This window comes from Mastigoproctus giganteus, chromosome 1 (genome assembly GCF_048544385.1).
Source record: "Mastigoproctus giganteus isolate SK-2022 chromosome 1, ASM4854438v1, whole genome shotgun sequence".
NCBI classification, from domain to species: Eukaryota; Metazoa; Arthropoda; class Arachnida; order Uropygi; family Thelyphonidae; genus Mastigoproctus; species Mastigoproctus giganteus.
The window spans coordinates 184,460,368-184,476,663 of record NC_143575.1 but is presented as its reverse complement, the minus strand read 5'-3'; the positions used below and the strand labels follow the sequence as shown (position 1 = coordinate 184,476,663).

The 16,296-nt window shown below is 40.0% G+C and overlaps 1 protein-coding gene across 1 annotated transcript in view; it reads left to right on the top strand.

The window, feature by feature from the left end:
* The window catches only part of LOC150091361 (protein mono-ADP-ribosyltransferase PARP4-like), a 577,845-nt gene that overhangs the window by 394,687 nt on the left and 166,862 nt on the right, over positions 1-16,296 (top strand). Inside the window, exon 20 of the mRNA XM_090390099.1 lies at positions 8,447-8,578. Within this exon, the coding sequence (XP_090246225.1) occupies positions 8,447-8,578 (132 nt within the window). The remainder of the gene's footprint in view (positions 1-8,446; positions 8,579-16,296) is intronic.

Sequence of the window (16,296 nt, the reverse complement as noted above, 5' to 3'; positions counted from 1 at the left end):
TACTGCTGACCAGGCTAGCTGGGTGGGTAAAGTGCCTTCATGCAACCAAAGGTCACGAGTTCAAATCCCGCCTTGGGCCTGGATCATAGTAGAAAATGCAAAACTTAGGGAGATGCATTATGGCCACAGAAGCTGATGTGCCAACAACTAACAAAAAAAAAAAAAAACGGGTATGGCTGGACATGTGACTGACTGGAGGGTGGAGGACGTATGGACCACCTCAGACCACCAGGCAATATCCTTTTCAATAGAAAGACAACTAACAAGAATAACTCAAACAACCCAACCACAAAACAGAGATGCAGTTGCAAAAGCAGACTGGACACTGTATAGAGAGCTGCTCACCATGACAATTAGACACAATCTGGAAAACATAAACCCCCAGAGTGACCCGGATCACCTTCAGAGGTAAACTACAAAATTTTTACTGAACATCAGCGATCGAACGATAAAAAGAAAAAAATCCAAAACCCGGCTCAGTACCCTGGTGGACACCAGAAATTGGTGTACTACAACAACAGATGCAAAAAAACAAGAAAAGACTTCCGGAGAGCTCGCAGAACCTGACCCGAAAAAGAGGTGGTGGTCCTGACACAACGTTACAGAGAAGCTAGGAACCATTACATGGACACCATAAAAAAAAGTAAGAAGCGTTCTTGGGAGTGTCTAATGTCTACTTCAGGAGACACTGACCCCTGGGGCGTAGTATACAAGGTCATAACCAACAAGCTCCCCAGGGGCAAGGTCATTAGTACTAACATGACACGGAGGGAAACCTAACAACTACATGGGAGCAGTCAATGGGCAACATTCTGGACAAATTCTTCAAGGAACCAGCAACACTAACCATGCAAGAACAACACAAAATTTGCAAGGACAATGCAAACTATATCACCTCTGCAATCGAATCCCCTCTTCACCTTTGAGGAGCTAGCTGAGGCTACCACCAAGATTAGAAATCGCAAATGCCTAGAACTGGACATGATTGAACCAGAGACCTTGAAGAAAACCGACGAATAATTGACGAATATGCACTGCACTTAACACTTACACTATATAACAGATGCCTGGAAACAGGCAAATCCCCCAACAGCATAGAAAACCGCAAACACCAAGTTAATACTTAAAAATCCTAACAAAAAACCAGAATGCCCAGAGTCATATAGACCTATTGCACTGCTCTCGGTCAGCAATCTATATGAGAGACTGCTGCACAAGTGAATCAAAAATCACTACGAGAGGGCAGACCTGGCGGCTAGGAATCATTTCGGATTTTGGACAGCGCAGGAATGCAAGAAAAAATACCCACCAGTCGTTTCAATTGATTTGTTGGAGCATTCAACTCACTATGGTGGCCAAGCATCCTGGGCAGACTAAGGGAGGCTGCAGTCCCTATCAACCTATACAAGGTAACAGAGGACTGCCTATCTTGCAGGAAGAAATAAACGTCAATTACCAAAAAGTCACAAGATGTCATTATAGTCCAGGACATGTGACTATAATGATATCTTGGGCTGCCCGCAGGGATCTGTCTTGGAGCCACTCCTATGGAATATGGTCCTCGATGAGCTCCTAAACCTAGACAGTGGCTGGTCGAGGCCCAGGCTTTTGTGGACGACCTTATTCTTACCATAGAGGCTGGCTCTAGAGCCCAACTGGAAACCACCACCAACCAAGCTCTACAGAAACTACAACACTGGGATACAAGAAACCAGTTAAAAATTTCACCAAAGAAAACCACTATTATACTAAAAGGAACCCTGCAAATACGGCGTCCACCACAAATTAAAATAGAAGGTGTAACCATTAAATTCGCCAACCAAATGAAATATCTAGGAATTATCCTTTCAACCCCACCTACAATATATAAGGATGAAGATAAGATGTTACTCGGCACTGGTGGCGAGGGTTACGAGACAAGACTGGGGTTTAAAAAAACCAACACTAATGTTGTATTATAAGGCAACCTTCATCCCTGTGATAACTTATGCTGTGGCAGTGTGGTACAGCAAAACATCGCTTGCAGTCAATAGGAGAACTCTGAATATGATACAAAGGACCGTTTTATTAACAACCACACGAGCATGCAGTACTGTAAGCACACAAGCATTGCAAGTGCTGGAGCACTCCCCTCGATTTGGTGTCTGCAAAGCTGACTCGAGAACTGGAACCACTTTGTCTATGACTGTCCAGAATACGAAGATCTCAGAGGCATGCTGATCACAAAGATATGCTACCTTCCGAAAGGACTGGAATCCCACTTCATTGACACAGAAGAGGAATACAGAGCACTTTCTCAATATGTGCAAGACCTCTTCAAGAGTAGAAATCTGCTAATTACCATAAATGGTGTCTGACGAAAGACCACCACAAGTTAAACTGCACAAGATCATAAAATACTATGAAATGGAGTTACTACAGAGAAAAACCCTGAGACAAGAAAGGGAAAAACACAAGAACAGGGCTTGCCCCAGGAGCGACTGGAGTGAAACCGACTCGCCACTGAAGAAAAGAGACATAACAAAGCGCAACTGGCAAACGACATTTTGCGACCTGAAGAGCGCAACCTAGCCTCCTTCATCTTTAATACCCCTATCCCCGGGAGGGAAAAGGAGATGGTCTTACTGTCTCCTCCCCTTCTCGCCGCTCCCACTTTCCCTTCTGGTGGGGCATGGGCACCAACAGAAGGAAAAGTGAGAGCGCCTCCTCTCTCGACTCCATACTTTAGCATTAGCATTAGTAGAGGCATTTGATGCAAGAAAGCAAGCTTATGTAGCATCAGCCAAAAAATAAAAATAAATAAATAAAAAATAACCACTTCCACTTCACCCCTCTGTTCATTCGAAATACCTGTCCAGCTGAGCCTTAAACTTATTTAGGCTATCAACTTCCACGACAAGGGATGGAAGTCTATTCCACCAACCAACCACCCGCTGGCTAAAGGCAAATTTCCTCACGTCTATCCTACATCTGTCTTTTCTCAATTTGAATTTATGCCCTCTCAGGTGATTATTCTGAGCAAGAGGAAGAATCCCATCAGCATTGAGCATGCTGAAACCATTCAAGGCTTTATACACCTCTATCAGATCAACTCGCCGGTGCCTAGCCTCCAGACACTGTAATTTGTAAAACTTAAGCCTTTCTTCGTAAGAGCACCCCTTTGTTCCATTCACAAATCTTGTTGCCCTTCTCTGTACTCGTTCCAGCAGCTCTACATGCTTCTTGAAATGAGGCCTCCAGACCTGTATACAGTACGCCAGGTGTGGTCTGACCATTGCCTTATACAAGGGAATAATCACCTCCTTATCCCTGCTAGAAAAATTCCTATATATCATCGACAATACACCATGAGCTACTCTTGCAGCCTGTCTGCACTTCTCAGAAAACTTCATATCTGCCTGCACAACCACCCCCAGGTCCCTTTCATTCTCTACCACTGTCAGTGTAGTACCACAGAGTTGATACGTTGCTCTGGGGTTGCTGTTTCCCCATATGCAGTACTTTACATTTGTCAATGTTAAACTTCATTTGCCACCTCTCAGCCCATCTGCTCAACCTTTCCAGATCCTGTTGCAGTAGCATAGTGTCAGTAGTGTCCTTGACAACCCTGCCAACCTTTGTATCGTCTGCAAACTTGGACATTAAGCTTGATATAGCATCATCAATATCATTTATAAATACAGAAAACAATAATGGACCCAATGCTGAACCCCGAGGGACTCCACTAATAACATTAGTCCACGATGAGCAGTGTCCATTGATTACCACTCTCTGTCTTCTCCCCCTCAACCACCCCTTTATCCATAGCAGCAATTTGCCTCCAATGCCACACTGCTCCAATTTGTGCAGCAGTCTTCCATGTGCAACAGTATCAAAAGCCTTTCTAAGATCCAAGTATATAATATCAAAGTTATTCCCTGCATCCAGTTCTTTTGTGACTACATCATAGTATCCAATCAAATTGGTCAGGCAAGACTTCCCCTTAACAAAACCATGCTGTGTCCGAGCTATAACTGAAGTCTTGTCTAGATGATCCTGCAGTGCTTCTTTAACCAGTGCCTCCATTAATTTTCCGGGAACAGAAGTTAAACTCACAGGTCTATAATTACTTGTGTCAGCCTTTGATCCTCCCTTGTGAATTGGGGTCACATTTGCACATCTCCAGTCCAGTTCCATACAGCATTTTAGCGGATATCATCTTTTAAGGGCACAAAAGGTGATATAGTTATACACGTTGGCACTAATGATATTAAGAGTAGGAGACCGGCGGAATTACTTAACAAGTACAGGTCACTGATGAAAAAAAGCCGTGAATTAGGGTTGAATTTGAAAGTGTCTGCAATTCTGCCCAGACACGATAGGAGGGAGTATATGATGAGAGCCCTGTCGGTCAATTCGGCCCTGGAAAAATTGTGCAGGGCTCAAGGGGTAGAATTTTTTTCAGCCTGGTCTGTACTTGTTAACAGGAGAGACTGCTTCTACAGGGATGGGATACACTTAAATAGAAAGGGTGCAAGAATGTTTGCTGATGCTATCGAGGCATGTTAGGTGGGTCGGAAAACTGCTAGATTGGGGGGATACAAGGACTAATAGATTAACAGTAGCCACTGGCAGAGGAGAAAGTGATTCTTGCACTCCTTCTATTGGAATGAGCAGCAGCCTGGAAAATAAGATGCAGGATATTTCAGAGACTGCTGGGAATAATGGGGGAACAAGTGAACACATGGGTTGTGTTAGGGTGGCTAAGAGGAAGAGCAGGTGCATGTATACTTGCATGTACACCAATGCTAGGAGTTTAGTAAATACATTTTATGAATTTGAGGTATTGCTCAAAACAACAAAGGCAGATATTGTTGGGATTTCAGAGACGTGGTGTCACACAGATATAAGGAATGCAGAACTGGAATTTGGGGAGTACAATGTCTACAGAAAGGATAGACAGGATAGGAAGGGAGGAGGGGTTATGCTATTAGTTAAGAAACACATAAAATCCAAGGAAGTGAAGCCAGTCGACATCGCTGGACAGTGCAGTGTCGAGTCAGTTTGGTGTGACTTAAGCATTGGGAGATCAAAATTGAGAGTAGGAGTGTGCTATAGGCCTAATGACTCTGATGAGTATAATAAGAAACTGTACAGAGAAATAGAGTGGGCCAGTAAATCAGAGAGTCTTATAATGGGGGATTTTAATTTCCCAGATATTGACTGGAATTTGGGGGCTGGTCACTCACACACTAGCAAGGCTTTTGTGGATTTATTGGATGATTGTTTTCTATATCAGCATGTTCGGGAGCCTAAATGAACCACTAGGTGGCAGTGATCACAGTGTTCTGAAGTGGGAGTTACTCAAAGAGTTAACTACCATTAGGGGTAAAGGGAAGGGGTATTGCTTTCGTAAAGGCGACTACGATGGACTGAGACAGTATTTAAATTCTATACAGTGGGACCAACTGATGATGTTACCAACAGCAAATTCAAAATGGAAAGCATTCAAAGAACTTATCTTGGAAGCTACTAGGCTTTACATACCAACTAAGAAATATTGTTCAAGGTTTAGGCCTAAATGGATGTCAGATGAACTAATGAGGCATATGGCAGAGAAGAAAAATGCATGGGATACATACAAATTAACACGTGACACAGAAGCCTATGATAGATACAAGTTGATCTGTAACCAAGTTACAAAGGAGGTTAGGCAGGCGAAGGCAGATTACGAGAGATCCTTGGCAAGGGATGCGAAGAAAAACAGCAAAGAGTTCTTTACTTATGTAAACTCTAGAAGGAAGGTGATGAATCAGATTGGTCCACTTGATATCGATGGGTCAACTGTTGATGACCCTGCTCAGGTAGCTAACAAACTAAATGAATATTTTGCATCGACATTCACACATGAGGAGTTATTCAGCGAGGGGAATGCCAGAGGTGTATTCAACTCTAGCAGTAAGCTAGAGAATCTTGTAATAACTGAGTGTAAAGTGGAGGAGAAATTGTTGAAGATAAACACAAGAAGGGCACCTGGGGTGGCCAGGTAATATAAATTTAATATAACTGAATAGATCCCATCCACCCCAGGTGCCTTTTTTATGTTTATCTTCAACAATTTCTCCTCCATTTTCGTCTCAGTTATTACAAAATCATCTAGCTCACTGCCAGAGTTGAATTCACCTCTGGCATTCCCCTCCCTGAATAACTCCTCATGTGTGAATGTAGATGAAAAATACTCATTTAGTTTGTTAGCCACCTGAGCAGATCATCAACAGTTGGGCCATCAATATCCAGTGGATCAATCTGATTCATCCCTTTTCTTCTAGAGTTTACATAGGTAAAGAACTCTTTGCTCTTTTTCTTTTCATGCATCCTTTGCCAAATATTTCTCATAATCTGCCTTTGCCTGCCTAATCTCCTTTGTGACTTGGTTACAAACTGGCTTACATCTATCATAGGCTTCCATGTCACCCATTAATTTTTGTGTATCTCATGCATTTTTCTTCTCTGCCATATGTCTCATTAGTTCATCTGACATCCATTTAGGCTTAAACCTTGAACAATATTTCTTAGTTGGTATGTAAAGCCTAGTAGCTTCCAAGATAAATTCTTTGAATGCTTCCCATTTTGAATTTGCTGTTGGTAACATCATCAGTTAGTCCCACCGTATAGAATATAAATACTGTCTCAGACCACTGTAGTCGCCTTTACGAAAGCAAAAACCCTTCTCTGTACCACTGATGGTAGTGTGCTGAATCCCACTTCAGCACACTGTGATCACTGCCACCTAGTGGTTCCTTTATCTGCAGATTCTTTATGATTTAAGAATCACTACTGATAATCAGATCAAGAGTATTACTCCCTCTAGTTGCCTCCCAAACATGCTGATGTAGAAAACAATCATCCAATAAATCCACAAAAGCCTTGCTAGTGTGTGAGTGACCAACCCACAAATTCCAGTCAATATCTAGGAAATTAAAATCCTCCATTATAAGACTCTCTGATTTACTGGCCCACTCTATTTCCCTGTACAGTTTCTTATTATACTCATCAGAGTCATTAGGCCTATAACACACTCCTACTCTCAATTTTGATCTCCCAGTGCTTATGTCACACCAAATTGATTTGACACTGCACTGCACTGCCCAGCGATGTCAACTGGCTTCACTTCCTTGGATTTTATGTGTTTCTTAACTAATAGCATAACCCCCCTTCCTTCATATCCGTAGTGGGAAACCATCAGAGATGGTTTCCCACTACTTTGAGGGACGGGGGTAACCCTTAACCATACTTTCATGAGTGTATGGTCCCTGGATAGTTAGGATATGTATGTTATGCTCTTCCATTTTTAGTTTTGCTTGGTCAACTGTAGCATGAGCTCATTGTGCAGTTAGCTTGAGGAACTTCAGTGCCATATGATTATCATGGCTATCCATAGTTTATTATAAGCTGATACTGTTTAACCGCACACTGATAAACAGGGCAGTTAGGGTTAGTCACAGAGTGATTGAAACTTAGGTGTGCAGCTTTGCAGTTAGAACATTTTGGCTCTGTGTTCCTTATTTCATAGCTGTTGTAGGACATACCTATGCCAGCTATAAAATAAGGAACACAGTGCCTACCCAAGCTTCCCTTTTGTAAGAAAGTGTGCCCAAACCTTTGCTAGTTGAAACATTTAAGACCAGCATAATATTCTTTTATGCAATGGCTTTCCACCTTGAATATATCTGCTCTTGGTTTTGCAGTAATTTCCATATTGGGGTGGGGAAAGACTTCAAAAGCTTTTACACGTAGTGGGATGTAACTGATTTACTAATACGATCTGACTAATGAGACTCCCTATTGCTATATGTAAAAATCTGAAACTGTTCTACACACAATGGAAAACTTTTGTATGTGATTTATTAGATATGTTTAAATTTCAACTTTATGTAGGACTGATCGAATCTTCATAGGGCTGCCACAGGCTATAGTTTAACACTCTCACTTTTTTTTTGGTTGACCTCTTTTGAAGAGGTCACTGTAATGCCAGCTTGGAGCATGCAATCTTAATCCCACTGAGTATCTCTAAGGTTACTAGAGATGTTTATACAATATTAACCATGGAGGCAGACTTCACAAGCTGCATCAAAATATTTTTCCTGTATGTGAAATGCCAAAATATTTCTATTTAAACTTTCTAAAAATTGAGGAAAAGTTTAGAGGCTATCTGCAGTACTGTAGGCAAAAAGTGAGCCTACACTGTACTAAAAATTGGGTTTCTCAGTCATTTATCTCTCTCTCTCTCTCTCTCTCTCCCTTTTTAATGCTTTTAATGATAGTGTATGTTCTTCCAGTATTCTGTGAACTAATTTACAAAAGCTGTTACTTGCAATAAGAAAAATGAATATTTTATAATAAAATTTGATTTCTAAACCTTAAAAAGTTTGTAGAGCTGTTTATTTATTTATTTATTATGCAAAAGCTGAAGTTCAAGAGATGTTAGAAGACATTCCACATTTTGATAGTATAAATTCCTGCCCAGCAGATAATTTAGGAGAGAAGAAACAAAGGAAGAAGAGGATGAAGAAATCTGCCCTTATGGTGCTCGAAGAAGGTATAAAATTTTATTTCTATATTTGTTTCTCATTTTTTGCGAGCTTGTCTGCTCACATCAATTAATGAAGGTATTTATTTACCACTTCTTCAGTTGGGAATGATCATACAGATCCATTATACAGCTTAACTCTGAGGGAAATATTTTTTGAAGTGATAATCTATGCCACTGTCATCCCCTTTTTGAACAAACTTACACATGCACAGCAGCATGGTTCTATGTGCATCTTCTGGGACTAATTTGTGTGCTCACTTAATCATCTCCAACAACACTCAGATTACTAGATAAGGTTACATATCTTTAATGGGGATAACCCTGGATTCTAACCTCTCTTGGCTGCCCCAAGTGAAAATGTTTTCCAAGTGGTCATACAATTTAGACCAACCTATAGTGATCTTCTCTGATTTATTTATTTCTCTACATTTACACTGATCTTTATTTTCTGTTCTTAATACGTTTTGGCTATAAGAAGTTAGAAAAGTAATTTGTTTTAATTTAATTAATTTGTTCATTTATTTAAAACAAAATAAATGACATTAAAAGTAGATCTGGGCAATGTAGAAAAAAAAAAAAAAAAGCACAAGGTAGTGTTAAATTGTTAAATTTGAGAGGGTTTGAAATTGTGCCCAAACACAATAGAGGGAGTATATGATGAGAACCTTGTCAATAAATTTGGCCCTGGAGAGATTGTGCAAAGCTCGTGGGATAGAATTTTTCCCAGCATGGTCTGTGCTTTTTAAGAGGAGAGATTGGTTCTACACATATGAGATGCACTTAAATAGTAAGGGTGCAAGAATATTTGCCGATATTATCAAGGCAGTGTTAGGTGGGCCGGAAAACTGCTTGCTCAGGGGATGCAGAGACTACTAGATTAACAAAAGCTGCAGGCAGAGGTGACAGTGATCCTTGCACTATTGAACAAATATGAAGTCAAATATGAAGCAAATTTCATATTTGACTGCACAATTACCCCCAGGTCTTTTTCACTTTCCACTTCCCTGAGTGTAGTACCACAGTTCATATGTTTCTCTTGGGTTATTGCTACCCATTTGCAATACTTTGCATTTGTCAACATTAAACTTCAGTTACCACCTCTCAGCCCATTTTCCCAACTTATCTAGATCCTGTTGCAGTAGCATACTGTCTTTACTGTCGTTAACAACCCTGCCAATTTTTGTATCATCTGCAAACTTGGACATTAATCCTGATATACCTTCATCAATATCATTGATGAATACGCAAAACAAAAATGGGCCCAAGACCATCCCTTTATCCATTGTAGCAACTTACCCTTAATGCCATATCTCTCCAATTTGTACAGCAGTCTTCCATGTGCAACAGTATCAAAAGCTTTCCTGAAATCCAAGTATAAGTATATGATATGAAAATTATTTTTGATATTCAGTTCCTTTGTGACCACATCATAGTATCCAATCAAATTGGTCAGACAAGACCTCCCTTTTTACTGGAGTCTTGTCTAGATGTTACTGCAATGCTTCTTTAACCAGTGACTCCATTATTTTCCCCAGAACACAAATTAAACTAACAGGTCTATAGTTACTTGTCTCACCTTTTGAACCCCCTTTGTGAATTGGTGATACATTTAATTGGTGATAATATTATTACTATTTGCACACCAGTCTATGGGGACCATCCGTGAGTCCAAGGAAGTTCTCATAATTATGGCTAAAGGTTTCCTTACATACTTTCCTGCCTCCTTTAATATAACTGGATAGATTCCGTCTCCACCCAGGTGCCTTCCTTATGTTCAACAATTTCTCCTCCACTTTGCTCTCAGTTATTACAAAAACACCCTGTTAGATTTTGATAAATGTCTGGCATTCCCCTCATTGAATAACTCCTCAAGTATGAATGTAGATGCAAAATGCTCATTCAGTTTATCAGCTGCCTGAGCATGATCATCAATAGTCAACCCATCTATGAGAAGTTGTCCAATTTGATTCATCCCTTTTCTTCCAGAGTTTACATAAGTATAGAACTCTTTGCTGTTTTTCTTTTCATCCTTTGCCAAAGATTTCTAATAATCTGCCTTTGCCTGCCTTCGTGACTTAATTACAGACAAGCTTATATCTGTCATAGGCTTCTGTGTTACCTGAAAATTTATATTCATCCCATAAATTTTTCTTCTCTGTCACGAGCCTCATAAATTCATCTGACATCCATTTAGGCTTAAACTTTAAGTATTTCTTAGTTGGTATGAAAAGTCTAGTAGCCTCCAAGATTAAGTCCCTGAAGGCTTCCCATTGAGAATTCACCTTTGGTAACATAATCATTTGATCCCACTGTGCAGAATTTAAAAACTTTCTGAGACCCCTGTAGGACTTTACGAAAGCAAAAGTCCTTCCCTTTAGCCTTGATGGTAGTTACATCTTTAAGTAATTCCCATATCACTATATTGTGATCACTATCACCAGTGGTTCCTTTATCTGCAAATTCTTAATGCATGAATAATCATTGCTGATAATCAGATCAAGAGTTTACTCCCTCTGGTTGTCTCTCGAACATGCTGCTGTAGAAAACAGTCATCCAATAAATCGAAAAAAGTCTTGCTAGTGTGCGAATGACCAACCACAAGTTCTAGTCAATATCTAGAAAGTTAAAATCCACCATTATAAGACATTCTGATTTACTGGTCCACTCTATTTCTCTGCACAATTGCTCATTATATAATATTGGTGTAGATACACCATAGTTTACCCATAAATTTGAACTATGTATGTAGTGTAAATAGTATCTCATATTGTGGGTACCTTCACAATAAGATAGCTGGTATTGCACTACTTCAAATAAATAACACTTCTCTAGTAGAGAAGACTACTGTTATTTATTTTCAGTGGATACCACCACCCAGACAATAGTTTTGAAGCTTTTTGGCTTCATCATCAGTGAGTGGACAGGTACCCTGGTAATGCAACATGCCGTCACAGTTGCGAAGTTATTTCCACAATATGAGAGATGCCAAATGATGTATAAATAATAATGTATTAGGAGATTAAATGCACAAGTCATAATTTATTATGGGTTTAGGTAATTAACTATATAATATTGGTACCAATATTATATAGTTAATTAACTAAACCCATAATAAATTATGCCTTGTGCATTTCGTCTTCTAAAACAATTCGTCATTACACTCATCAGATTCATTAGGCCTAAAACACACACCTACTCTCATTTATCCGTTTCCTGTGCTTATGTCACGCCAAACAGACTGAACATTGCATTTTCCACCAACATCAATTTGGATGCACTTCCTTAGATTTTGTGTGTTTCTTACCTAACAGCATAACCGCTCCTATCTTCCTGTCCTGTCTATCCTTGCTGTACACATTGTACCCCCCAAATTCCAATTCTGCACTACTTATATCTGTGTGAAACCATATTTCTGATATCCCAACAATATCTGCCTTTGATGTCTTGACTAGCACTTCAGTGTAGATGCAAAATACTCAATGTAGATGCAAAATATGTAGATGCTCATCAAATTTATTAACTATACTCCTAGTATTGGTGTACATGTAAGTATACATGCACCTGTTTCTACTCTTACTTACCCTAACATAACCCATGTATATATTTGTTCCAATATGACTCCCAATAGTCCTGGAAATCTCATTGCCTTGCTTTTCATGCTGCTGCTCATTCTAATAGAAGCAGTGCAAGAATCACTTTTTCCTCTGCCTGCAGCCACTGTTAACCTTTTAGTCTGTGTATCTGCCCCAAGCTAGCAGTTTTCCGACCTACCTAACACTGCCTCAATAGCATCAGCAAATATTCTTGCTCCCTTTCTATTTAAGTGTACCCCATCCCTATAGAAGCAGTCTCTCATGTCAACAAACACAGACCTAGTATACTTAGATTTGAGAAAACATTTTGATACTGTTGCACATAAAAGACTGCTATACAAATTGGTGCAGTGTTACATTAAGGGAAATTTGCTGCTATGGATAAAGAGATGGTTGAGTGGGTGAACACAGAGTGGTTATCAATGTTATCAGAGTTTTTAACTGGAGAACTGCTTCTACAGTGATGGGGTACGGCTAAATAGAAAGGGTGCAAGAATATTTGCTGATGCTATCAAGGCAGTATTAGGTGGGTCGGAAAACTGCTAGCTTGGGTGGGAATACAAAATAAAAGATTAACAGTGACTGCAGGCAGAGGCGAAAGTGGTTCTTGCACTATTTCAATTTTAATCAGCAGCAGTCTGGAAACCAAGTTGTTGGGGATTTCCAGGACTGCTGGGAATCATAGTGAAACAAGCAAATACGTGGACTGTGAGTGAATACATGGATGGTAGCTAAGAGTACGAACAGGTTGGTTGGGTGGTTGTTTTAGGATTTTATGCTGCATTAGCGTCTAAGGCTATAATGCACCAAGTCAAGTAGGAACAGGTGCATGTATACTTGCATGTACACCAATGCTAGAAGTATAGTTAATACAAAGTACTATACTTCTAGCATTGGTGTACATACAAGAAGTATAGTTAATAAATTTAATGAGTTTGAAGTGCTGTTAAAGACATCAAACACGGATATTGTTGGGATATCAGAGACATGGTGTCACACATATTATTTAAGTGTACCCATCTAATGACATAAGCAGTGCAGAATTTGAATTTGTGGAGTATAATGTGTGCAGAAAGGATAGAGAGGACAGGAAGGGAGCAGGGGTTATGCTGTTAGTTAAGAAACACATAAAATCTAAGAAAGTGCATGCAATCGACATCGATGGACAGTGCAATGTTGAGTCAGTGTGGTATGACATAAGCACTGGGTAAGGGAAAATGAAAGTAGGTGTGTTATAGGCCTAATGATTCCGATGGGTACAATGAGCAATTGTACAGAGAAATAGAGTGGGACATTAAATCAGAATATCTTATAAAAGGGGATTTTAACTTTCCAGACATTGACTGGAACTTGTGGGTTGGTCACTTGCACACTAGCAAGGCTTTTGTGGATTTATTGGATAACTGTTTTCTATAGCAACATGTTCTAGAGACAACCACAGGGAGTAACACACTGGATCTGATTATCAGCAGTGATTAATCATGTATTAAGAATTTGCAGATAAAGGAACTACTGGGTGACAGTGATCACAGTGTACTGATGCGGATTTACTTAAACACATAATTACCATCAAGGGTAAAAGGAAGGGCTTTTGCTTTCATAAAGGTGACTACAGTGGTCTCAGACAGTTTTTAAATTCTATACAGTGGAATCAACTGATGATGTTATCAACGATGAATTCTAAATGGGAAGCCTTCAGGAACTTAATCTTGTAGGCTACTAGACTTTTCATACCAACTAAGAAATACTGTTAAAGTTTAGCAATAGCATTAGTAGAGGCATATGATGCAAGAAAGCAAACTTTATGCAGCATCAGCCAAAAAAAAAAAAAAAAACCACTCCAATTTCCCTCTGTTCGTTCAAAATACCTGTCCAGCATAGAGATAAATTTATTTAGGCTATCAACTTCCACAACAAGGGATGGAAGTCTGTTCCACCAACCAACTACCCGCTGGCTAAAGGCAAATTTCCACACATCTATCCTACATCTGTCTTTCCTCAATTTCAATTTATGCCCTTTCAGGTGATTATTCTGATCAAGAGGAAGAATCCCATCGGCATTGAGCATGCAAAGGCTTAAGTTTTGCAAATTACAGTGTCTGGAGACTAGGCACCAGCGAGGTGATCTGATAGAGGTGTATAAAGCATTGAATGGTTTGAGCATGCTCAGTGCTGATGGGATTCTTCCTATCGCTCAGAATAATCACCTGAGAGGGCATAAATTCAAATTGAGGAAAGACAGATGTAGGATAGACGTGCGGAAATTTGCCTTTAGCCAGCGAGTGGTTGGTTGGTGGAACAGACTTCCATCCCTTGTCGTGGAAGTTGATAGCCTAAATAAGTTTAAGGCTCAGCTGGACAGGTATTTTGAACGAACAGAGGGGTGAAGTGGAAGTGGTTTTTTTTTTTTTTTTTTTGGCTGATGCTGCATAAGCTTGCTTTCTTGCATCAAATGCCTCTACTAATGCTTAATGCTAATGCTCAAACAATTCAAGGCTTTATACACCTCTATCAGATCAACTCGCCGGTGCCTAGTCTCCAGACACTGTAATTTGCAAAACTTAAGCCTTTCTTCGTAAGATCAACCCTTTGTTCCATTCACTAATCTTGTTGCCCTTCTCTGTACTCATTCCAGCAGCTCTACATCCTTCTTGAAATGAGGCCTCCAGACCTGTATACAGTACTCAAGGTGTGGCCTGACCATTGCCTTATACAAGGGAATAATCACCTCCTTATACCTGCTAGAAAAATTCCTGTATATCATTGACAAGACACCATGAGCTACTCTTGCAGCCCGTCTGCACTGCTCAAAGAACTTGATATCTGCCTGCACAATTACCCACAGGTCATTTTCATTCTCTACCACTGTCAGTGTAGTACTACAGAGTTGATATGTTGCTCTGTGGTTACTGTTTCCCATATGTAGTACTTTACATTTGTCAATGTTAAACTTCATTTGCCACCTCTCAGCCCATCTGCTCAACCTTTCCAGATTCTGTTGCAGCAGCATAGCATCAGTAGTGTCCTTAACAACCCTGCCAACCTTTGTATCGTCTGCTAACTTGGACATTAAGCTTGATATACCATCATCAATATCATTTATAAATACAGAAAACAACAATGGACCCAACACTGAACCCTGAGGGACTCCACTAATAACATTAGTCCACAAAGAGCAGTGTCCATTGATTACCACTCTCTGTCTTCTCCCCCTCAACCATCCCTTTATCCATAGCAGCAATTTGACTCCAGTGCCACACTGCCCCAATTTGTGTAGCAGTCTTCCATGTGCAACAGTATCAAAAGCCTCTCTAAGATCCAAATATATAATATCAAAGTTATTCCCTGCATCCAGTTCTTTTGTGACTACATCATAGTATCCAATCAAATTGGTCAGGCAAGACTTTCCCTTAACAAAACCATGCTGTGTCCGAGCTATAACTGAAGTCTTGTCTAGATGATCCTGCAGTGCTTCTTTAACCAGTGCCTCCATTAATTTTCCTGGAACAGAAGTTAAACTCACAGGTCTATAATTACTTGTATCAGCATTTGATCCTCCTTTGTGAATTGGGGTCACATTTGCACATCTCCAGTCTATGGGTACCTCCCCTGAGTCCAATGAAGCTCGCATAATTATGGCTAAGGGTTTGCTTACTTCCTTTGCTGCCTCCTTTAATATAACTGAATAGATCCCATCCTCCTCGGGTGCCTTTTTTATGTTTATCCTCAACAATTTCTCCTCCACTTTCCTCTCAGTTATTACAAAATCATCTAGCTCACTGCCAGAGTTTACTTCACCTCTGGCATTCCCCTTCCTGAATAACTCCTCATGTGTGAATGTAGATGCAAAATACTCGTTTAGTTTGTTAGCCACCTGAGCAGGAACCTCAACTGTTGAACCATCAATATCCAGTGGACCAATCTGATTCATCCCTTTCCTTCTAGAGTTTAGTTAAAGAACCCTTTGCTGTTTTTCTTTCAATCCTTTCCCAAAGATTTCTCATAATTTTTTCTTTTCCTGCCTAATCTCCTTTGTGACTTGGTTACAGACCCGCTTATATCCATCATAAGCTTCCATGTCACCCATTAATTTATATGTATCCCATGCATTTTTCTTCTCTGCCATATGTC